The 23,917-nt window shown below is 40.1% G+C and overlaps 1 protein-coding gene across 1 annotated transcript; it reads left to right on the top strand.

Annotated features, from left to right (window-relative positions):
• Positions 1-1,042: 1,042 nt before the first annotated feature.
• On the top strand, positions 1,043-23,312 carry aldh1a2 (aldehyde dehydrogenase 1 family, member A2). Its single transcript, XM_031846289.1, has 13 exons — positions 1,043-1,330; positions 8,970-9,074; positions 9,773-9,913; positions 10,349-10,478; positions 12,628-12,689; positions 13,390-13,518; positions 15,645-15,758; positions 18,393-18,495; positions 19,418-19,602; positions 19,732-19,896; positions 20,463-20,620; positions 22,083-22,157; positions 22,396-23,312. The coding sequence occupies exons 1-13, from the start codon at positions 1,214-1,216 to the stop codon at positions 22,466-22,468; spliced, it is 1,557 nt and encodes a 518-aa protein (XP_031702149.1). The 5' UTR covers positions 1,043-1,213; the 3' UTR covers positions 22,469-23,312.
• The last annotated feature ends 605 nt before the right edge of the window (positions 23,313-23,917 follow it).

The following is a 23,917-nucleotide window of genomic DNA, read 5'->3' as shown; positions in this document are numbered from 1 at the left end:
CTGTCTCCACACTCCTTTGTCCTGTCAAGAGGCTCCGATTATGAAATCTAGAATGCAAAGGCCCTTCCACTGATTGAGTATCAACAATCCTGAGCTTGTTTTAAAACTACATTGTTATTCCACTGACCACAGGTAGATTTCTCTAAACCACAAATAAACTTCTGATTTGCCCTCTGACTGTTACATTCGTGTGAGGAAATCGGGATGTGCTTTAATTCCTTTTCTGAGACAAGATCGCCACAACTAATTGGTGGATGTTTATTGAGAGGTTTAAAGGAGGCGCTGTAAGGAATTATCACCTGTAAGACAAATCTCTGCCAACAACACCCCATGCAAGTAGCAGCAATCCGTCTAGTCCGCATTTACATAACATCTTAGACCATGGGGAGGTTGTGTTAGGCAAATAAAGACCACAGGGTGATAGAGAGCCGAGGAAAGTAGTTTGACACCTCTATGTCACTTAGGAAATGGTTAATGATGATGTAAGAATGTGACTTAATATCTTTTAGTAAAGAGTTAATGACTATATGCGGAGAACTTGTTTTTAACTAAGGTCAAGGATGAACTTTCAGTCTCAACTCTTATGCCAACATGGGCGAGAAAGCCTTATAGTGCTCAGAAAAATGGAAATTTGAACAACGAATGAAGATCGTTTGATACCATCAAACGTCCAGAACAGCTACTAAATGGACGTTGTGAGATTTTTTTTTGCCATAAAAACATGAAGGCTTCATAAGACTATTATGCTGCAGTACGTTTTTGGAACTATAGTCTGTTTTACTAAAGGGGCCCAGTTATAAACCCTTAACAAATTGGTCCAACGTCATTTAGAGCCTCATTATTTAGTTCAGATAGCATAATACACAATGTTTAGCTTTACTATTTTATGTCGCAGCGTTTTCTTTTTTTTTGTAAAACTACTTTAAAAAAAACGTCGGCTGCTGGTTGGTGAAAGTAGTGGAAACGGAGTGTACCGGGAGTGTTGGGTGGGTGGGGTGGAAGTGTTTCTCCTCCTCAACACGCATGGCTGAGGTCGTTTATGTAAATGCATGAATTTCATTTTCAAAAGGACAACCCTTTTCTTTGCCCAATGAAAATGAACTGCGGCTGACACCTGGCTATAAACCCAGGAAGAAACCCAAAGTCCTAATCAGAAATCTGTTGAAAAAACCCCGAGAGGCGCAGCAGGCAGACGAGTGGAGAGACAGCCGCGATGACTTCCAGTACGATCGAGATCCCCGGAGAGGTGAAGAGCGACCCCGCTGCTCTCATGGCATCCCTCCAGCTGATGCCCTCACCGGTGCCCAACGCGGAGATCAAGTACACCAAGGTCTGTTTCTCTCCACACTCTCGCCGCCGATCGACTCGCTTTACGCGTAACGACGCAGATTCTGCTCGAAGATGTCGGATCATGTTTGTATCTTTAACTACAACTTTTTTTGACTCAACTCTTCGTGTGTCAGCATTAGACCGTGTAGCTCACTCAGAGCTGGAGCTTAAAACACTTCTCCTGACTGAACTTTTTCACTGATTAACTGATCATTGTACGTTTTAAAGTCCCGATGAGTCTCTTCTGCGTCCACGTGCTTATTGTATCTCTGGATTAAATAATCAATAACCCCTGGACAAGCTAATTTAAACTAAATAAATTGATAACAGACTCTTATAAACAATGTTGTTTTTTTGTGTTTTAATGGTGTCAGGTAACTTGACAAAAAAGTATATTTTTACATTTTCAAATGTGAGTCATTGCATGAAACTGGGACTATCATAAAGACTGATACTTGATTTTGCATATAATTTGGCTCCTTATAATTGTTACAACAGCTTTTAGGGGGCACGATAACGTTGTAAAAAGACATGTGATAGTTTGAGCTAGTTTAGGAATGTGTCTTAAAGTTTATACAACAATGAGTCACGAGGACAATTTTATTTTACTACATCATATTTTTTAATATGTATTCCACATTGCACCTGAAGACACATACTAACGTCATTCCATGTTACTGCATGAAACGATAATAAAAATGTATTTTTCAATTCAAGTTGAAAGAAAGTAAAATTGCGATATTGCAAGATTAGAGCCAAATCTTTCTCTTTATTTCAAATTTTTCATCATGATTATAATGTTTCACTTCAATAGTTTTGTGGTATCCACTGAGTCGTAAAGCTCTTAATTTAATTTGTCTTTGAATACTCACAATGATTGGTATCAGTGGCCTCGGCTGAGTTTGTGGGCAAACAAAACAGCCCAAATTCTTTCTGCCAGGTCTTGAAAGTCTTTTCTTTCAAAAAATCAACAGACATTTTAGTCAAGTCCAAAGAATTGGCAGTAATTTAAGGCGTAGTCTCATTGTTACCAGCAAGTTTGTTCAGTGAGTAAATGTATTAAATTCAAAATACACGTCAAAGAAGAAATGTGGTATCAGAGCAGTTTTTGCATTGTCGTTCAGTCAGAAGTGTGTGGGTGGGAGAAAAAGGATGCAGGAACAGCTGGAGAAAGGAGCTTGAGTCAAACAAAGAACTCTATTTGAGTCACGAAACAAATCATGTTGCAGATACAAAAATATGCTTTCAGAGAGATTTTGATGAAAACATCTGGTGAGAATAGTGCAGGTCCTATATTGGGTGGTTAATTGCTTCAACATTTTGTCACCATAATAAAAACATAACAGTACATATACTGTTACATAACTGAATCAATCATTCATCAGTAAATCACAGTCTTTAAAGCATTCGTGCTTTGAATGCGAGTCTTGACCCGCCACAAGTCATTATCCAATACGCACATGTTGAAAATGGCTCTCATATGTTTGATAACATCTCTGCAAAGTCTCGTAGTTTTTTCTTCTTCTTCTTTTCATATTTGACGCTTTGAAGTACATTTAAGTCATCAGTCAAAGATCCTCTGAGATTTTTGTAATATTTACTGTGTCTGTTGCTACTGAAAGGGTCTTTTAGCTGCAGAGCAAGTGTTTTGTGATTACCAAGATTAAAGGGCACGTCTCATAGAGGTCAGATTCACGATAGTGCGGTGTAAGTTCAGTCACTGCTATAATTGCTCTGTGTTAACACATACCTCAGTGTTTTAAGTGCAAAGGGCACGCTGCTGCTGCACCGTGAAGATGCATATAGTATAAGCTCTGTCGTGTTGTAAGTTCTCCTTTGCCTCTTAGTGCAGAGTGTTAGTTAAAGGGTTGGAGAAAACGGTGTACAGGAGGAAATTTAGGGAGCGACTTGGTGAATTAACCCCTTGGAATTTGGATCATCCAGTCCCTGTTGGTTTGGTGGACATAGGGGGCAGAAGGGCCCTGATTTATGGGAACCCCTGGCGTGGGCTCTCCTCACACCCTGTTCCTGTTCTCCACCCCACTGACTGTAAGGGAAACAAGCAACGCTGTTCACTGGCCGACAGGACGTGTGGATAGAGCTGCAAGCTTCCAAACACAGATTTCTTTTTCCTCAGATACTGTTTTTACACTGTTCCATTCAACTCTTCTCCAACATGAAGGCTATATTAAGCTTTTCCTAAGTTACAATGCAAAGGTTACATGTGAGCCACCCTGGAGATAGAGATATTGATACAGTATCACTGCTTAACAGTTTTGCTTCTATAACATGATCATGTGATACTGCAGTCAAGGTTTGCCCCTTGTCCTTTTCACAGAGTCATGAACTTCTCACCGTCAGCGACACGCTGATAGTGTAAAGATATCTTGTGTGCATTTATATAAGATTGAAGTTCGGTTTATAGTCTTTTGATACCCACATATGCAAAATTGTAGTTTTCATACTCTCTCTCTCTCTTGAAGCTTGAGGAGTAAAGCTGTCTCTCGGTTGTCCCGTCCCCTACCCCCACATTTCTATTGCTAGAAGGCTCCAACAGCTGGGTTACAAGACAGAAACAGTTTAAAGGTTGATAGGACCACGAAGGAAGCCATAAATAAGAGAGCCATGATAGCTTTTTATTGATGTTTTCCACTTGTGGTAGAAGTAGAGAAGAGAGACTGTTGATTAATAATTTAAGCAAACAGAGAAACTTTTCCTGCTTTTTTAGTGGGTGATACTTCTGGCCCTTGTGGTTTTTCACACCATTCACTGATGATGAGTTGTTAAACCGTTTAGTGGGACAACTTTTACAGTGGTAGTAATAACTCTTTAGCTTTTACTTTGAAGGAGCAGTCTGTAAAATGTTGTGTGTTGTGAAAATGCAAGTGTAAATTCAGCTCAATGTTTTAACGACATGATTGCAGTTCAGTCAACTGATAAGAATGTATGTAGAAAAATAAGCTTTTTAAAAATGTGGTTTGTAGGTCCAGTTTGGTTTTATTGTAGCCTAATTCTTTGATAGGGTAATAACATAGAAAGTAGTGCTACAAATAGAAAACTAACAAAGACCAGATTGAGGGGTCTAATTCAGTGGCCTTGTTCGTTGTCTGAATTACAGATCTCTTAAACTAATCAATAGTTATACATTTTCTTTGTTGCTTTGCTCATGGTGACATTAGTGCACTTTCACCATAGGAACCTTTGCAGAACCTGTCTGCCGAAGACCCGAGTATTTGTAAAGCAGTCTAAGCAGAGACAACCACTCAATTTGGATGAATAAGAGGCTCCATCAATCTGTCACTGATTGAGATAGCACAGATGGAGGCTTGGGGCTCCCCAATGCTAGGTGCTGTCCACCAGGGTATAAATTATGACCCTGTCTCACTGTGTGGGTTAGTGGCCCTGCCTCGCCAGACCCTGACCTGCAGTTCTGGAGTTTTTCACTTCAAAACCACCATCTTACTGCAATCAAGATCAAACAGAGCCCAAGTTAGGGGATACTGTGCAACTAAATGATTTATCACAACGAGCACAGTGAGAGCTCTCCCCCTTTTTCTCTGCCTTTGCTTACACAATCTCCCTGTTCGCACACACATGGCCACATACTCTCAAAAACACATCTCTTTGATTGTGACAGGGTAAGTGTGCACTGTCATTAATATGTCCATTGGTGTGAAATGCCTACTTGTGCAGCGAGTGTAAATTATCATCTTAGCAGACACGTCAACATCATGTCCCCTGTCTCTTAATCACTGTTTAAGGAAGAGCAGTGACAGCAAGGTTACCCTGTTAACTTCCCATATACCTTCAGTCTGCGGCCCTTTTGACAAGCAGCGTGTAAATCCTTACGGTGTCACCATGAAAAACACTTGGCTTCATAAATCTGTTGGAGTATTGGTTCTTTCTCCACCAAGCACGAGACACAGTAGAGACAGAAGTGCTTTTCTAGATGTTTATTTGTCTGTGGAAAAGCGTCACATTTCTTTAAAAATTACTTCCTCTCTGTCCAATGATCCCACGAGTGAAACTACTGTTCTTTAAACATATCCTTGACCTGAGATTTGGAGGATTGGTTAAGTACACAGGAAACCCATCAAACCTCAGATGTTCCAAGGGGGAAAAAACACTAGTAGTGAGAGGAGAGGTCAATTTTATTGTTACCTCTTAGCAATTTCAACATTTCATCAAGATTGTATGTATTTGATATATTTTGTTTGGATATTTATATATATATATATAAATATATATTAAAGTGTTGTTTTCATTTTCTTTTGCTCCACTCAGATATTTAAAAATGGAATCTGGATGCAGATTGGATAAATTAATGACATCATTTACTACAGACTTTAAACATGCATTTATCTGATTATAATCTGCCCAGAAACTGGAAGAATTTCATTTCATGGGTTGTTTGTAATTACAGCATTATTTCAAATAAGTACTTCTCACATAACTTCAGAGTCAGAATTAACAACTTTAACCACTTGCCCACACACAACGACGAGAGAAAGACGTTTGCCAGTCAGTGACAGCGAGGCCGTCCTCACCAAACCCAGGAGCGCAGGATGGCATTGTCTGTGGGTGTGTGAATAAAAAACATGAAGGCTCCATGGTGTCAGACATGTGGAGAGGAGTAGAAGAAAAAACACCAGCTGCTCTCCACTTTCACATGCTCTCCACTAACTGGTAACAGTAGTAATTCTAAGACTTTTGAAATGCATCGAGAGAGGAAATAGAGTTCCTGTGATAAGGGAAGGATATGAAACTTCCTATGCAGACGAGTATTGCAGGTGCCCGGGAAGCTAGGACTCGTCTGGCTGTGGAATCTTGGCTTGATGTGTATAAACACACACACATATATATAAACCCTTACATTAAAAGCCCCCTCTTACCCAATTACCTCACCTCTCATCCTCAATCTCCCCCCTTTGAAAAGAAAAGTAGTAGCATAACATATTCCTTCAGCTGTTTGCATTTGAGTTGTGAGATGAAGCAAAGAGCCAAACAGATGTTTTGTTGGCTGCAGAAAGTATTTTGGCATTTCTTACATCCTATTACAGTTCATTCCCAAAAAGTAAATGATTACAAAAAATCATGCAAAGTTTTGTTAACATGAAAAAAATGTCAAAGACATTGACGTTTTGCTTCAAGCCAGAAACAACGAATCTTGATTTTTTTAAATTTTGGGTGTAGAAAACCTTTTGTAATGGATGACAGTAATTAAGAAACCTACATTAAACGGTCAAATCAGGAGACAAACAAAAACACTTTGAAACGTGTTTGTGTATATCATGTCTCATCTTTTCATTATCCCCATGGCCAGGCTCTCCTGGTTGAAGTGATTGACAGCTTTTGCAGAAAAGCCTGGGAGTTGCTAAATGTTTGCAGCTGCCCTGTGGCCCATGCAAAAAGTCTTGACCTATATGCTTACTGCTCAGCTTTAATCCACATCAGACCTCCTCGTTATGCGTCAGGCATCACAGATCACAGCTTTTTGTCTCTTCTAATGCGATTTTTAATCATTTTTAAATTGTGCATTGCATGAGCAAAAAATATTATTCTATTATAAATAAATTATTTTGAAAACATTTTTGGACACCAAGTTAGTACTTACTGGCAGTGCAGATTTTTATGAACATGAAACCAACATGTGAAGGGATAGTAATGACCCCGCAGGGAATGGGAAAGAAAAAACGATTTGTCATTTGAAAATGTGCACCCTTGCACTCGGTTTTTCATTGTTGTGTTCTTTGCCCCTCGCCCAAATGATCCGAAAAGCAATTTTAAGAAACCTCGAGAGTTGATTTACAACTCTGCCCTGTCATCTTAATCAAGTCTCTCAATGGAACGAGACAAAAGTCTAACACCAGTCCGAGCCCAGAGAGAGGGCCGAGCCAAACGGCGGCTGACATTTGTCCTTTTCTAGTCGTGATTTAGGTGGCGGCCCGCTCCCCTGTTCTCGTGCTTCATCCTTTTTCCTTTAGCAGCGTCTTGTGAGAGGGGTTACGCCATGCATAAAGCTACCCATGGTCTGCATTCTTGCTTGGACTGTTGAGGCTGTCAGGGGGCTCCTCTGATTTAGGGCGCCCCGCTTCAGTGGCCCCTATAAATTTAAAAACTAATTCAGTGCTCTACAGGACTTTCTGTTTTTGTAGCTGGCCCTCTGCTCCTTATCGTTACTGACAATTTTATGAAGTGCTCTTAATGAGCGTCAGATTAAAGGTGGCCTTTGATGGAAGGCGCCTGTGAACGCTGGACTGGTAGAGAGAAGCCTCTCCGGCCTTGTCTATCTCTATGTGTGTGTGTGTGTTAAGGTGTGTGGGGGATGGTGTGTGTGACCAGTACAAAGGAAACGTAGAGGAATGAGTGTGTGACATATGGTTCTGTGGGGTGGTACACACAGATACTGAACACCTTAAACGTCTGCATGTGAGTTATTCATACGCAGAGAGACCGCATTATGAGCCTGTGAGCCGTGGGAATGAAGAGGAGGAGGGAGGCAGAGTGATGTGTTTGCTGCGACTCCAACAGTTCTCAGACTCCCTGGCATTTTATACCAACCCGAAAGTAAACAAGGGTAACAGTTTACAGCCAATTAAATAGTGCTTAAAACCCAGCGTTTATGGAGGTAAACATGTTGGAGAGTTTAGGGAGGCTTAGGCCAGAGGGATACTTGAACTCTGCTCTCAGGTTTGCTCTCCGTGCATCTGAACTCCTCTAAAGTAGAAGGACGGTAAGAGCATATGTATACACACAGAGGGATTTATGCCAGCAGATGTTCTCCCTACACTCTATCTATCGGGCAGACTGACAGCCATTAAAAACAGTGTGAGAGTAGTCTGTCTAATGGATCTAAACATGTCAGCAAGGAAGGAGCTTTTTCTAATGATATATTTGAAAATTTCAAATCACACCTTGCTTTTTGTTCCACATTTCATCAGCTTATGAAGGGGTTGCTTGTATTTTATGTGCCATAATTCTCAGCGTTGTGACTCTGTAAACATTTATTTTGCCTTTGGTCTTAATAGATGTTAAATATGTCCTGTTTGGAATCCCAGGCGGTTGTTTAACGGAAGACCTGCTTTAACGCATCACAGAAACCAAGCACGGCACGTGTTTTATGGTCTCGTAAACGAGCAGCGATGTTGTGAAACGTGTGTCTGTGTGCTTGGGGGTGGGTTGGTGGGTGGGGGTCTGGTGTCTGATAGGGATTTATCTGCACCCCCCACAACCCCCCCCCACCCCTTTGTCTGGATGGTGGAGCACTCCCCAGAGAGCAATGCAGGACAGGCAGGAATCTCTGTCCAGATTTCCAGAGATTCTCCCATATCCCTTACACAAGAGCCGGGAAGAGCTGGGACTGTTAGTCTTTCACAGCCCCAACTACAAGCATGGGATGAAATCATTACAAAACATAGAATAAATATCAAAATAAAAAGTAGGATAGTCATCATCTTCCACTCAGGCCGGTTTGCAAATTGTATTTTTGTTGTCAAATTAAGTTAGTTTGATTAAGGATTTTAATAATCACTTTGTGCATGTAATTTATACAAAGGAAACTACATTCATAACCTAACATTCAGATTATTTGTTGCATCTGCTTACTAAAATACTAAAAACTGCATTTTTTTCCCCTACAGATCTTCATCAACAATGAGTGGCACAACTCTGTTAGTGGGAAGGTCTTTCCTACCTACAACCCGGCTACTGGAGAGCAGATCTGTGAGGTCCAGGAAGCAGAGAAGGTAAATACTCTACAGCATGACATCTTCCGTCCGCCTTTTGCATTGAAAACAAGGTATTTTTACATATTGTCATAAGTATGAACATATTAATATCATACTATATAAATACTCCAGGTAAAAGTCGGGTATTCAAAGTATAAGTAACAAAATGTACTTAGTGTATCAAAAGAAGAGGTATTCATTATGCAGAATGGTCCCTGTCAGTGTTATAATATTATTGGATCTTTATAATTGATACATTAACATGTAAAGATTACTTTAATGTTGTAGATCAAGATGGAGCAAACTTTAACTACTTCATACTGCTGAGTGGTTTAATCAATAACAAGCAGCTACAACATTTCCCTTTGAAATGTAGTGGAGTAGAGATAGAAAATAATCCAAATTGTACTTGTACACACTTTACTTTACTTAGTCACCTTCCACTACTGGATAGTTTGACAATGAAAACCAAGTTTCAGTTGTTCTTCTTACTACAGCCTAAACCCTTGTTTGAGTTAGCTGCTTCCATATTGCAGAAGTGCAATTTGAAATCAATCTCTTATGTATTGGTGAGGTAACAGTTGTTCTTTCTCGTCCTTATTCCTTATTTAAATTTTGAGGAAAAGTAAAAGCATCAGAGAAACTATTCAGGTATATGCTACTGTCATGAAAACTGCAAAGCGACGCCTGTTTAATGGATGTATATTGTCTCGTAGGCTGATATTGACAAAGCGGTGCAGGCGGCTCGACTTGCCTTTTCTTTGGGCTCCGTATGGCGAAGGATGGACGCATCTGAGAGGGGTCGTCTGCTGTCCAAACTGGCTGATCTGGTGGAGAGAGACAGTGTCTATCTAGCTGTAAGTTATAGTGTCATGTCTCCAAATGAATTAATGTGAATAACTTTTCAGTTTGAAGCAGCTATGTTATTATCCACATGTATATAATAACAAAAAGTCCTCTCATCCACTTCATTGTTACTCTATTCATGTAATTATTTATAGCAGAACTGTAACTGCAGAGTAGTATAACAATTATTCCTTTGTCTGTTTATATCATTTCATATCTTCTGCATAGCACTTTGAGTTGCCGCTGTGTTTTAACATTCTAATAAATTTGCTTTGAATTAAAGAGAACATATAACTGTAACTTACGGGCTGTATTTGTAGGTTAGTGTTATCTTAGTGTCACATTTCACCCATGGGAGAGTGTAAAGACTGGAACAGTAAGGAATTATGTGAGGATCACAAGGTTATATCACATATTTCTCAAACGTCTCCCCCGTCTCTCTTCAGACTATTGAGTCACTGAACAGTGGGAAGCCTTTCCTGCCCACCCTGTTTGTGGACCTCCAAGGAACCATAAAGACACTGAGATACTTTGCTGGATATGCAGACAAGATCCACGGCACTTCCATTCCAATGGGTAAGATCCCTCTATGAGTACTACAGCAGAGTTTTAGTGAAATAGACAAGAGTGTTGTTGGGATGCCTGGCTAGTAGGGCTAGGTATCAACTGAAATACTTTCGACTGAATTTTGTCTTTACTAAGTTTTAAAAACTACAGCACCAAAAGTTGGTTTCTTGGTCAGATTATGACAATCAGATATGTCTTAGTTTGAAACTGTGCATTCCAATACCCATACTACCATACTATTTAGTATGCCAGAAAAAGTTTTAGTATATTCCAAAAGATGGTGTGACAAAAATACCAGGATGTCCTATCGCTTTCGGCCACATTTTGTAGCATAAAAGCCAGCATGCTTTTCTGGCTATTACCCACACTCCTCTGCGCAGCGAATATATGAGCAAGAGCCTCAAAGATCAAAAGTATGGGATTTGGGACCCAGAAATAGTTTTGTTTATTTTTCTTGTACAACTGTTTATGTTAAAACATTATAGAAACATTTCAAACCCGCAATAGCTGATTTTGGCATATTGGGGTCACTGGAAACATACTGTAAATACAACACTGACATGTCATCACCTTTTACGTTGACATGCCAAACTTGGTAGCAAACAGTTGCTTATTAACACAACCAGCAGTTACAGAGCATCATTCGTTTTTTGAAATGTGTTTCTGGTCACCTGACCAATGGAAGTACAATGCTCACTCTCTTTTAGTTCTGTTTTTGGTCTCCACCAACACCTGGGGAAATATCTGACTCTTAAGCTGCTAAATGCTCCACTATACTCACCAGCTAGTTGCTAACTGTGTCAGTGTCTGTTGTCTGGCATATTATTCAGTTCAATAAAAGAAAAGGGTTTGTAGATAAAGCACACTTATACTCAGCAAAGTAAGGTATCAAATTAGCGATCAATCCAAACACTACATTTATTGTCCTGAGGAGGCTGCCATCAGTGTCCCCTCTCTAAGGCAGTTGAATTTGGGGGTTAGGAGAGGAGAAAGTTGGCTGTCTGTTTCAACAGGAAGCACAAAAAAGGAAAATAGAATAAGAGAGAGGACATGGGAAACCTCCTGATACCACCGTATTGTCCCTCTCAAAGCTTCTCTTGTACACTGCTGCCAAACCAACCGTGCTAAGCATTTTGCCAGGGCTTTGGTTTAAGCTTCAATGCTCTAGTAGACTTTCAGAGGAAATAAACAAGGGTATTCCTGCAGCCTGTATGATATAAGTCTGTCAGTAATTGTGTTTGTTCACCTGTCAGGATGAAGTGCAAGTCATTTCAACAACCTGTCAGCATTTATGCACGTTACGCTAAGATTATTGTGTTAAATTTGTCTTCCCAGATGGTGTGAAATGAAAGAGGAGTGACATTATGTGGAGAACCTTTAGCTTCACAGTTTAGTATAGTTTACATTGTTTGTTCCAATTTGAAATATAGCTCATCTTGCATGAGTCATACTTCTAAACAAACCTTACAGACACTTGAGCTCCTCCTGAAAGTGTCATGTCTATTAGGTTTATGGTTTCATTCTTCAAACAATAACAGTTTTTAAAATACCCAACATCCACTTTGGTATTAAGGAGAAAGGTTAAAATATGATAATCTGTACTACAGTTTTGTGTCCATTGTTATACCTTACTGCATCCCATTGAAAACGATTATCTGGCTTGTCATCGACCATCGGTCATTCCAGTCCAAATGCAACATGAGGCAATGTTTCATCAGCTGACGACTGTTGTAACAAATTTAGACACACATTTCTCAATATCTATTGTTTTTTGTGGAGAATGAACAAGCATGGCACACCCTCAGCAAGTACCTCCTTTTACTTAAGTAATGCAAGAGGAATGAGCAAACATTTCCAGCATAACACCCATCTCTATGACCTAATACAGTTACACACATGCCTGTGCTGTAGGAGGCTCGAAAAGAAATGTAATCTCTCACCGGGGTAAAGAAACCAGGAATGTTGCGTGTGGATTCATTTACAAATTAACATGTTGAGTCAACAACACCGGGAGTATCAGGTGGTGACGTTTTTCATGTCTTTCAGGCATTTTACAAACTAACAAAGCTAGAAATGATTTACCCTGTTTTACCTTTGTGTGTGTGTGTGTGTGTGTGCGTGTGTGCGCGTGCGCGTGTGCATGTGTGTTCCTCCACAGATGGAGATTATCTGACATTTACCAGATTTGAGCCCATTGGAGTTTGTGGACAAATTATCCCTGTGAGTATAACGCTTCCTTAAAGTGACATAAGATGAATACAAACGGACATAAAAGCTTGGAGAAAAACAAAACCGATAACAATGAATTGGTAGAGTGTAAAAGACATGTCGTTGGTTTTAAGTCTGTTCTTTTTGTTGAATTACATTCTGCATTTTCCAGTAATTCCCACACAGTCACTGTTTATACGTGTAAATCCTGCTGGTAAGCCCCAAAAGTTACGATGCTAGTGAGTTTGACTAATAGAGAACGAGAAGTGAGAAGCAGAAGAGCTAGGGAGGGATTTAGTGGGTTTGAGGAAAAGAGAATGGTGAGAAGAGAGCAAAAGATGAAGGAGAAAGAGACACTGTTGATTGTGCAAGAATTCAGAAAGCGTGTGGTTCTGCATTGAGCCCCATGGGCTCCTGTGTAAAGCAGAAATAACACAGGCCTGTGTTTTGTACAGTGATATGGGTCTATTGCACATGTGTTGCAATTTCCCGGCTTTCTCAGAATACTGTGGGAAGAGAAAATACTGTACCGAGAACATTTTCTCACTTGACTATGTTTAGACAGAGTGAAAATGAGAGTAAGTGACTTAAGAGTGATGAGTTATTGAGCTTGACTTGTGACCACCCAGTGTGTCAGTCAGATGCATCATGTCTTTTTCCGCCGTGTGTGTGTGTGTGTGTGTGTGTGTGCGTGTATGTGTGTCACGCACAGTGGAACTTCCCCCTGATGATGACAGCATGGAAGCTGGGTCCAGCAATCGCATGTGGAAACACTGTTGTCCTCAAACCTGCTGAGCAGACACCGCTCACCTGCCTCTACATCGCAGCTCTCGTCAAGGAGGTAAATAATCTCTTTGCCAACTAACCACAGATATTCACGTGGCAGTTAGCCAACATTTTATTTGGGCAGTCCAACGTTAATACTCCCAATAACTGAATGTGAACCACTTACAGACTTCAGTTTGCAAAGAACACAGTGTTCACTATGAATCTGGCCAACATTTTATTTGGATAATCCATTATCAATGTAACCACAAGGCGACAAAGAACAGATGTTTGACGAAGTGTCACTTGTCAATCTGGATCATCTCTTCAGAGTCTGTAATCCTAATTTTCCACCCTGAGATTAACACCAGACAACATGTGCTCTAGAGTTAAATGGTTAAAAGGGCTAAAACACAAAAAAAATACATGTTTTATCACTTACTCGTAATGGTATTAAGCTATGCAGATAGTTCTGATTTTATGAGCTAAAGTGTTGAGATTTTAATCTCTGAGATTTTTCCTGCCACCCCAATACAATGAAAGCCAATAGAATTCTTTTTTGTGGTGTTTAAAGCATTGAAAATTCCACTTTAAAAACTCAACTGCAACATGTCTGTGATGAAACAATGCTCTGGTTGCTCAGGATAATTCACACACTGCAAACACTGCACAAAGCCACAGGAACAATCATAATGTTATTACTGTTGCAAATAGTTGGCTGTTGAGCTATTGTGCTGCATTCACGTCATATCGATTAAACCACAATAACGAGCTGCTGAGTGGGGAGGAAAAACGTGCACGCCTTGTAATTCAGTCTACTGCCAATTTCTAACAATGCGTGGCTAAGGTTTGCACTAGGGCTAACACCTTGGAGCAAAGCGTAATCCTATAATAGTGCTTGTTTACTCTAGTGTAGTACCAAACTAAACACTTAAAACCAGGTTAAGACTGAGCGTACTACTTAACTAAGGATATTCTGAATTAGTGCTGAACGTAGTGACGATATGAACAGTGATGTGTTCACTTAATGATGATGTACATACTGATGTCTGTTTGAATGGTGATGTGGGGAAAAAAATTGAACGAGCTACTTAATCAGTGACAAAACTTTAAACTGAATTTAACGAAACATTTGGAATCAGCAAAGTGTACAGCTAGGGTTAGTAATATTGAGAAACTAGCAAGAGTACGCTAGATTTTTTAAATGATTCAACAGAGAAACCCGGCCCAATGTTGCCAACTCTTTTCCAAAGAAAGAAGCTAGTAGCATTATAGCTCCAAAAATAGCCAAATCTAGCATAAAAGTCCCCAAGACTTCAACACTGACAGCCCGTCCCTTCAGGCCTCCCTCCAATGCCACTCCCCGAAAATGATCATAATGAACGTTAACACCATATATGGCTATTGTTAGAACTCACAGCTGTTATGCTGGCAGTTTGGGGGAGACTCCGGTTACGAGCAATGAGTGTGCAGGCAGCATATGTGCAGGTTAGCAGGTAGGCAGGCAGGTAGCTCATCCAATCATTTATTTCCGGCCGAATGAAATGATTGGATTGGCTTATTACAGTCTTGAGACAGTCACACATACCAGATATTTTTTCCTTTTATTTGTCGGAGCATTTGATTCATTGATTGCTGTCAGGATGTAAAGAGAATTTCAACAAATCCAACGAAAATGTGTTTGAAGAAGATCACCAACCCTACCTGTAAAGTCAATAGGAAATTGAATATCAGTGCTGACAAAGTACAAAAGAGCGCTGACACACAGAGATTCATTTACAGTGCAGCTACGACGGTCAAGTCAACACGGTTAAATATTGTGCAGTAAACCCACATCCAAAATGCGGTATAGCAGTGCATTGTATTGTCAATGTCAGTAGCAACAGGGATAGCCAGTTGTGTACAATACAGGCAAACACTAAGTTAAACAAGATGGGAACAATCCAGTATCTAATGTAGAAAAATCTAATCATGCTGTACAAATCTCAGTGTCCACATCCTCCCCGACTCCCCCCTGCCCTCTCCCGCCTCGCCTCTTTCTGGAGACTATCTGTCTGTCGCCTTCGTCTTTTTGATGTTCTCGCCGTTCTCTGCTGGTAGGGAGGTTGGGTTGGGTCCGGATTCCCCCACACCGCCTGTGGTTTTGCTTGGCTCTGCTGTCATCTCCACTAAAGCTTGTTTCCTCTCATATTGTTTTGACAGGCTGGGTTTCCACCGGGAGTCATCAATATTTTGCCAGGATTCGGGCCAACGGCAGGAGCTGCGATTGCTTCGCACATGGGCATAGACAAAGTGGCTTTCACAGGATCAACCGAGGTACTTTTCTCTAATAACATGCCTCAGATCAACAGCTCCCTACCACTCTCCTTTGTCAGCACAAGTGACACAGTGACCAACATGTGCAGAGCATAAGAGCAGGCTGGGTAATTAGGGGGCGTTGTGTGCTTCTATTGAAGTCTAGATGACAAACAAATGGGGTCTTATGCTGTGTGCCCTGTCATTACTACTCATGAAAGGGGGCTCTGATTTGATCTGGCACACATGCACATATTTGTGCTGTCAAGAGTATACAAACACATCTCTGTGAAAACACTGCCACTCTTCTGTTTCCCCTCTGCTGTATTAACACACCTTCACAGCAAACTTCATTGAACTTACCATCAAGATAAACCCGAGTAACTTTACAGAACAGGGGGTTGTTAATGGAAAGCTAAATCATCAAGGACATGCACCATGTTAGGTGTTGAGCGGTTGGAGGTGTTGCGTGTCTGAACGCATTCCTCAGACCCGAGGAAGAAGCCAGACTGACAGCAGATTATTTTACTGGAGATCATTTATAAACATTTGTTATTTCTAACTGCGAGCTAACATAACGTTCAGATCAGCCTTGTGGTTTATGGAGATCTCTGTTTTGACTCTGGTAGTGTGTTGGAGAGAAAGTGAGTTGTGAGCAACCCCTGATAAGCTTACACAGGTATAGATTACTGTCCATGAAAAGCCATAACAGAAACAGTAACGAATGCAAAATTAGACAGCATGATAAGAAATATATGTTCAGCTATAAGGTTGTTTGTTTATGATTATCCAGCACAGTATAACACAAAACATTCATTTTCCTATCCCGGTCTGTCACACACACAGACACACCCAATCAGTGAGTGCACACGAGCTGACATAAATGCACCTTCTAACACAAACATCTTCTTTGTTTTATCATCTCGTCTTGATTGAACATTTCCTTTGTGAGTGGCCCCGATTTTTTATACTAGTTTCCCTGTTGTTTCATGTGATCTGGAGTCAATTACTGAGAGAATGAGCTAGTGCTGTAAGAGTCTGCTGATGCCCAGACTGTGAGTCACCACACTGTAGTGGGAGTGGTGGGGGGATACTGACCCCCCCCAGCATCTCCTCACAGGGTGGAGGGTAGTGGTATAGCTACAGGTGGATTTTAGGACCACAACTCATCCTCATACTGATTCACATGTGGCTGTGACTCCACATGGAGGAGTCTCGCAGCCCAGCGTGTTTCCTTTATCCCTGAATAAACACATGCTAACCTCCCCTTAGTCAGCTGCTTTGTGTTTCCCATCAAAGACAGACAAAACACATCAGAAACATTGAAGCCAAGACAAGTATTGTGTTGTTTTGCTTCGATACAAGTCACAGCACAGCAGTTGATACTGTTCTATTCTCTCGTTTTCCATTATATCTTCGTCTATTAAAGGGACTCAGACGCAAGATAAGACAGTAAGAGAAGATGAGTCTTTTCCATGCTGGAGGTGTTTTTTTTCAACTGAAGACTGAGAGGGGATGTTTCCGCTTTATCTCGTCAGTTCTCTCGGAAATTAGAACGGACTGTATGAGTAACAGGAAGATGAATACTTGTTTAGGGTGTAAGGTTCGTGAGGAGAAGGTGTGAGAAGTTTCTCAGGCTTCTAATCTTTTGAGTTGATACAACATTTCACAACATTGAAAACATCATTAAAAGCAGCTGATTTGACTCAGCAGAGACTCATGAGAACAATTTTGACAGAGAAAATATCGGCGGACTTATAATGGCCACATCATTACCATGACTACTCAATCCCAAAGGAGTAGTTTGACAATTTGGGAAATGCCTTAGATGAGAAGATTGATACCACTCATGTTAGTCTGGACCTCATGTTTGCATTCACTTTTGTGTCACATTGGCATTGTGAGGAAACCAAATATATGCTTTTCTGCCCTTAAACTTCATCATTATAATGCTTAAGTCTTAGCATTGCAATGTAAGGCAAATAGATGCAGATGTGTTGTTCACTGTGATTACCCAACATAACACAGTTTGAGAATCATCTAATTCATTTTTATATCACAAGAAAAAGATTGAAAATCCAATGACTGCCAGGAACATTAAAAACATTAAAAAAAAATCTAAAACTATGTATATATACTGTATACATACACTTTATGCATGGTCAGAACAAATGTTAAGTATACGTGATTTACAGTTAAGGAATTAAAATGAGCAAAAACAGTGGTATGTTCCTCTGAAGATGAGTCGACCTTATCAAACAATCCTGTTCTCCACGGTATTATTTATGTTAAAGAAAAAACCACAGCAAATCCCTTGCTGTCTATCATATTGACACACCAGACTCATTTCATAACACCCTCAGGTAGTTACTTCACCACACACACCTTGCGGTTGCTTATTCCTGCCCGTCATTAGACATCAGATGCTGTTCCCAGGTGAAACATCGTTATATTTTCCTATTGCTGTCTCCAAAAACCTGTAATAGATACTCATTCTGTTTGTTTGCAGAACTCATGTTTCAGCTGGCCAACCGGTGCATTCCCTGTTTGGAGCTAACCAACCCCTCGAAGCTATTTATGGCTTCAGCTGATTTACTGATCTGGCTGCTGGTCTACATTTCTGTGAGTAAACTACAGATCTGTTTCCTTCGCTAGGTCGGCAAGCTGATCCAAGAAGCAGCTGGGAGGAGTAACCTGAAGAGAGTGACGCTGGAGCTGGGAGGAAAGAGCCCCAACATCATCTTTGCAGATGCTGATTGTAAGTGTTCAAGTTATGTTTTATTCAGTGCTCCAGTCACCCTCACTAGGTGGTCCGTCACTATCACTATTTTGTTTAGTCATATGTCCCATTCTCAGGACCTCCAGTCTGGGTAAACACACATGGAGTGAGAGTCTTAAAATACTCAGAAGCTTCGTAGTGCTATGAAAACCTGTGGATGGATGGGTTTCATATGAATTCTAAGTGGCTCACCAAACTGGGGGTGCTGACGCTTTCAAATGCTTTCAGCAGCCGTGAGAGGGGCTCCCTAAGGCCTGTAAATCAGGAAAATGGACCCTGACTCAGTTGGGTGCTTCAGTCGAGACCCATAAATCACAGGGGTCCGTTAACCCTTCGTGCACAACAGCAGGGTCCTGTCTCTCAGGTGTCAGGTGTCAGATTTGCACAGGAAAGCTCCAATAAATATTGGAGCAAAATTTTGTAACAATCCCTATCATCATTCAAACAAGCCCTCAAAACCCACCTCTTCAAACTCACCTTCACCTGCTAACCCCGACACCCTACCCTCCATTACATGATCCATTCAGCACAGCTTCTCCAGTTATTCTTTCTTTTTTTTTTTTATTTTTGTTTGTTTGTTTGTTCTGTTTGTCTCTGCCTTGTAAAATCGTCTTTGAGTATCTAGAAAAGCGCTATAGAAAATTGATTTATTATTATTATTATTATTATTATTAATATACTATGCACATTACTTATTTTTTTTCAAATGAAGTTGTTGCATATAGATGTGATGATAATAGTTTCTGTTAGCATAAAATTCAGATTTATTTCACAAGAAAGACTTGATATTTCTTACTTAATAATTAACCTTTTAAAAAAATATATTCCTGTGGTTTAGTTTTTTAATTTAACCAAACCAATTTATCAAGCTATTGATTTACAAAAATCCCTTTTTCCCCAGTGGACCTGGCTGTAGAACAGGCCCATCAGGGAGTGTTTTTCAACGCAGGCCAGTGCTGCACAGCAGGCTCTCGCATCTTTGTGGAGGAGTCCATTTATGATGAGTTTGTTCAGAGGAGTGTGGAGAGAGCCAAGAGGAGGATAGTCGGCAGCCCCTTTGATCCCACCACTGAGCAGGGTCCACAGGTGAGGTCAACAGATCTACAGTTGAATTTCCCTTTTTCTTTCACTTTCAAAATGTGTGTTTCTCTGTCTTGTTTTTTTTGTCTTCTTTGTCCTGGCCTCTCATATAATGTCTGTCCTCCACCTCCACAGATCAGCCGAGAGCAGCAGAATCGTGTGTTGGGGTTCATCCAGAGCGGCATCAGTGAAGGGGCCAAGATGGAGTGTGGAGGCAAAGCTCTGGGCTTGAAAGGGTTCTTCATTGAGCCCACTGTTTTCTCTAATGTGAGGGATGACATGCGCATCGCCAGAGAGGAGGTACGATAAGAAAGAACAGGGATTTTTATAACTCTAGAAATGTTAAATGTATTATATATACTATATTATATATGATATACTAAAAGTATCCAAGATTTAATAATTCATTGCCATATCAATTGCAGTTGACCAGGAATTTGTTTTGATGCGCACACACAACAAAAACACAATTACACGACAGTAACCATGATAAATTCAATATCAAAAGTAAAGGTTATCATTATGCAGAAGGATCCCTTTCAGAGTGTTTTCGTATCATATATATTATATTATTAGAATGTTATTATTGATGCATTAATATGTAAGCAGCATTTAATGTTCTAGCTGGTCGAGGGGGAGATAATTTGAACCGCTTTATAAAAAAATTCAATACTTTAAGTTTGTCTGTACTTGATTAAATGTTACTTTCCACCATTGGTATAAAATACATACTGGATGAAATCTTTGTGCAAGATGATTGGTGGTAACCCCCTATCCTTAACCCTTCACCCTTATTTATATGTGACTAGTAATATATAAATATAATATATACAAATGAGGTAAGTAATTTAACCTGTATGTTACAGATTTTTGGCCCAGTCCAGCTGATCATGAAGTTCAAAACTATTGATGAAGTGATAGAAAGAGCCAACAACACAGATTATGGTTTGGTTGCGGCTGTATTCACCAACAACATCAACAAAGCCATGACCATAACCACAGCCATACAGGCTGGCACTGTCTGGTAAGTTTCATCTGCTGTGTTTCTTTAGTGACAGTGTAATGGTAAAATATGCATTTGAACTTTGTGTCCTCGATGTGAACTCGCAGTGAACTCGAATACTTCCATGTCATCTATTAAGGAAAATGGCTCCTGAAAAAGTAGCAAAACTACTTGCAGAGTGGCAGAACAACTTGTTCCTTACATGGAGTAAAGAAAGTGCAGACTAAGCAGTAATCAGAACTGGTGGTTGAAAACACCTCATGTTACCTTGAATGTATCGAAGCTGTGAAGTCAGCTGGATACAGCAGACAAGCCCTCGGGGGTGCTGCACTTTGAATCTAACTTGTTGCTGTATAAATAAAGGTTACATATTTTGAAGCTTTTACCACAGACTGCTGAATACCTACTCTGTTGTATACTCTTCCCTTGCAAGCGAATAAACGGAGAAAAGACAACTTTGAATCTTCTGAAGACTTTATTGTTGATTTGTGAACAAAACTTTCTTCTCCCAATTAACTTAGAAATCTTCCATCACAACAGTCAGTAATATTTCTCATGTGGGAAATATCAACCATTTCAGACACTGGCATCCAGAAACTGTAAACTGGCAATGTGCCACCTTCCTATCATTACACAAGCCACAAAGAAATGTTTTACTTCCCTTTTTTCACTTCTTTCCCTCAGCTCAGATATTTGAGATATAAAAGCAAACATACAAAAGCAACATGGCAGTGCAAGACAACTGTGCAGAATATAAATTGTTAATGTAAACTGAAACTTGTAATTACCTGCAGATGGCTACGAGTAGAGGTAGAATTATATCTAAAATACAGCATCTGCCAAGAATTGCTCACCACTTGTAATACTTGACTACAATCCTCTGCTAGCTGAGACATTGCTCTACCTTGTCTGTCAGTCTTGATGCCGCTCAATCACTATCCCCCTTCTTTTCCTCTGTTGAGGATTGTGTTTGGTACCAATGGTTTTTTCTTACCATATTTTTATGGTAAGTCTATTCTAAACAATATTACCTCAAAGCTGATACTGACCACAGTGACCGCTTCTTAAAAAGTAGCAGACAACCAAGAATCGTCTCCTGATCATAAAGATATGATGATTTTTGCATTGTCTGTTGTTTTTAACCTCATGGTCATTTTCTCAGACTGAAATCTCTTTGTCTTCAGTCTGCACTTTTCCCCTGCTCCCACAATCCCAAAGTTTCCCCACTTCTACTCTACCCCAGCCTCATTCTTCTTAGCATCCATTCACCCTTTCCTTCCCAAGCTGGTGCAGCTAGTAAATGCACAAATAGACAACCTGACAACTTTCAGCTGTGTTTGCTAAACAATAATGGAATTATGTTGTTAAATCCAGAGGGTTTCAAGAATAGCAACAACGATGAAGCTTGAATACTTTGGTACAAAATAATGCACCATTTTACAATATCAAAGCATCAATGTTCAATGTGTTATGTATTTCCCAGGATAAACTGCTTCAACGCTCTAAGCACACAGTGTCCATTTGGAGGATATAAAATGTCTGGCAATGGACGTGAACTGTGAGTTTGACTTGACTGCCTGCCCACTGAATATACACAAATTATCCACAATATTACTAATACTGACTTTGTGTTTTGAAAACCTACTTTCTAAAATTGCTTAACATGTCATAAATCTTAATCTAAGAGGATATTGCAATATTTCCAGCAGTGTATACACTATATTTCAATGCTGCTGTCATCGATATTTTAAACAAAATGAGCAGCATTGTTTATATTTTCTGTGTTCTGTTTCCAGGGGAGAATGCGGCTTGAGGGAGTACTCAGAAGTGAAGACCATCACGATGAAGATGGTCGCCAAGAACTCTTAGGAAGCCACGTCTATTTTGGGAGGAGGTAGCATCTTCCTCATCACTGACCATCTCTCTCATCAGTCCGTCAACAGTGGCAAACCACATAAACCATCCAATCAAGTTATCTCCATGGTAACTACAGGCTGTGACCACTCGCTGCCCTCCCAGTTCCTCCATCCCCGCCGCATTGCTCGCCACGGACAGTCAGCCAATCCCTGTCCAGCTATCCCTACCGACCTTGAGTTTGTGACTGTCTCCAGTCTAACTGACAACCACTGAACTGCCCCCATAATGTATACCTCCTCCACTAACTCCACTAAAGCACTCACAGAGACGATGGGGGAGGCTGCTCTGACTGCAAACCCAAATAACAACCACCCCGTCAGCCGCTACACCTTGATCCCCCCCCCCCCAGATGCTGGATGCTCAGAGACTCAGTCACCGCACTTGAAATTAACCCTTTACTAGCAACTTGTCATGTGTTGGGAGGAAGTTTCTCTTTGTACTGTGCGGTATGATCGTCAAAAACCTTGTGTCATTTTCTTCGTAGCATTTATGCAAGCATGTCGGCTCATTCAAGACCACTGATGTTGTCAGACTCAGATATGAATGGATGAAATGTTAATTCAGAATTAAAATGCATTTCTAATTGTCTTTGTTTATATTTTAGCTTGTATGACTTAACACTGTATGTCAACCTTTGACTGATGTAAACGTGAAGAGTTTAACCTCTTAAAAGCATTTTACTCTCACCTGCTAAAAGAGGGGTAGATGTATTTTAAACAGTATGTAACTGATTTTCATTTGATGTTCATCTATGTTTATGTTTATACAATCATATGCTATAAAATTATAAAATGACCATAGTTTGTTTTTTTTCAGTAGAAACTTTTGTACTGGAAAACTATTTGTTGGGTTTACTACATTATTAGGACTTAGTTATATAAATATTGTATTGATGCATCTCTTTTGGAAAGAAATTGGTCCAAGGAGATGATTTAATTGTTTGAGTAGTAATGAAATACATATTTAAATAGATAAGTAGTAATACATTCTACAATGTTCAGCTCTACCTAAGGTAGCCTTTTTTACAGAAGGCATTTTTGACATGTAACCGTAGGAAAATCGCTGGTGTAAATAATTAAATGAAAGGTGGCCGAATTCCATTTAGCTGCTTCAGGTTCAGGGTCCAGGTGTTGTTAATGTTATTAGTAACACCTGTGCTCTTCCTACCATGAAACGCTGATACAGTACTTAAAATTACAACTACAGAAAGGTCAAAACAGCAATAAAAAAATAAAAAATCTTTAGGAGAACCGTAACAAACAAATTAAAAACTAAACATGTAGCAGATCAGATACTTTCAGAAACATGTAGCTTGGTTGAATGGGGAGGAGGGTGGTATGAGCAACTTCCAAGGCCAGAAGTTGCTTAATAACTTCTGACGCTTACATTTATGACCTATAA

The sequence above is a fragment of the Anarrhichthys ocellatus genome, unplaced genomic scaffold (genome assembly GCF_004355925.1).
Source record: "Anarrhichthys ocellatus isolate YVR2014 unplaced genomic scaffold, GSC_Weel_1.0 scaffold6, whole genome shotgun sequence".
Taxonomy (NCBI): domain Eukaryota; kingdom Metazoa; phylum Chordata; class Actinopteri; order Perciformes; family Anarhichadidae; genus Anarrhichthys; species Anarrhichthys ocellatus.
This window is presented reverse-complemented; position numbering and strand designations above follow the sequence as displayed.

Excerpts from the sequence above, each read along its gene's own strand:
- aldh1a2 (XM_031846289.1), top strand. The coding sequence starts at position 1,214 with ATGACTTCCAGTACGATCGAGATCCCCGGAGAGGTGAAGAGCGACCCC. Across the intron at positions 9,075-9,772 it reads AGGTCCAGGAAGCAGAGAAG|GCTGATATTGACAAAGCGGT; the intron begins GTAAATACTCTA and ends ATTGTCTCGTAG. Across the intron at positions 12,690-13,389 it reads TTTGTGGACAAATTATCCCT|TGGAACTTCCCCCTGATGAT; the intron begins GTGAGTATAACG and ends TGTCACGCACAG.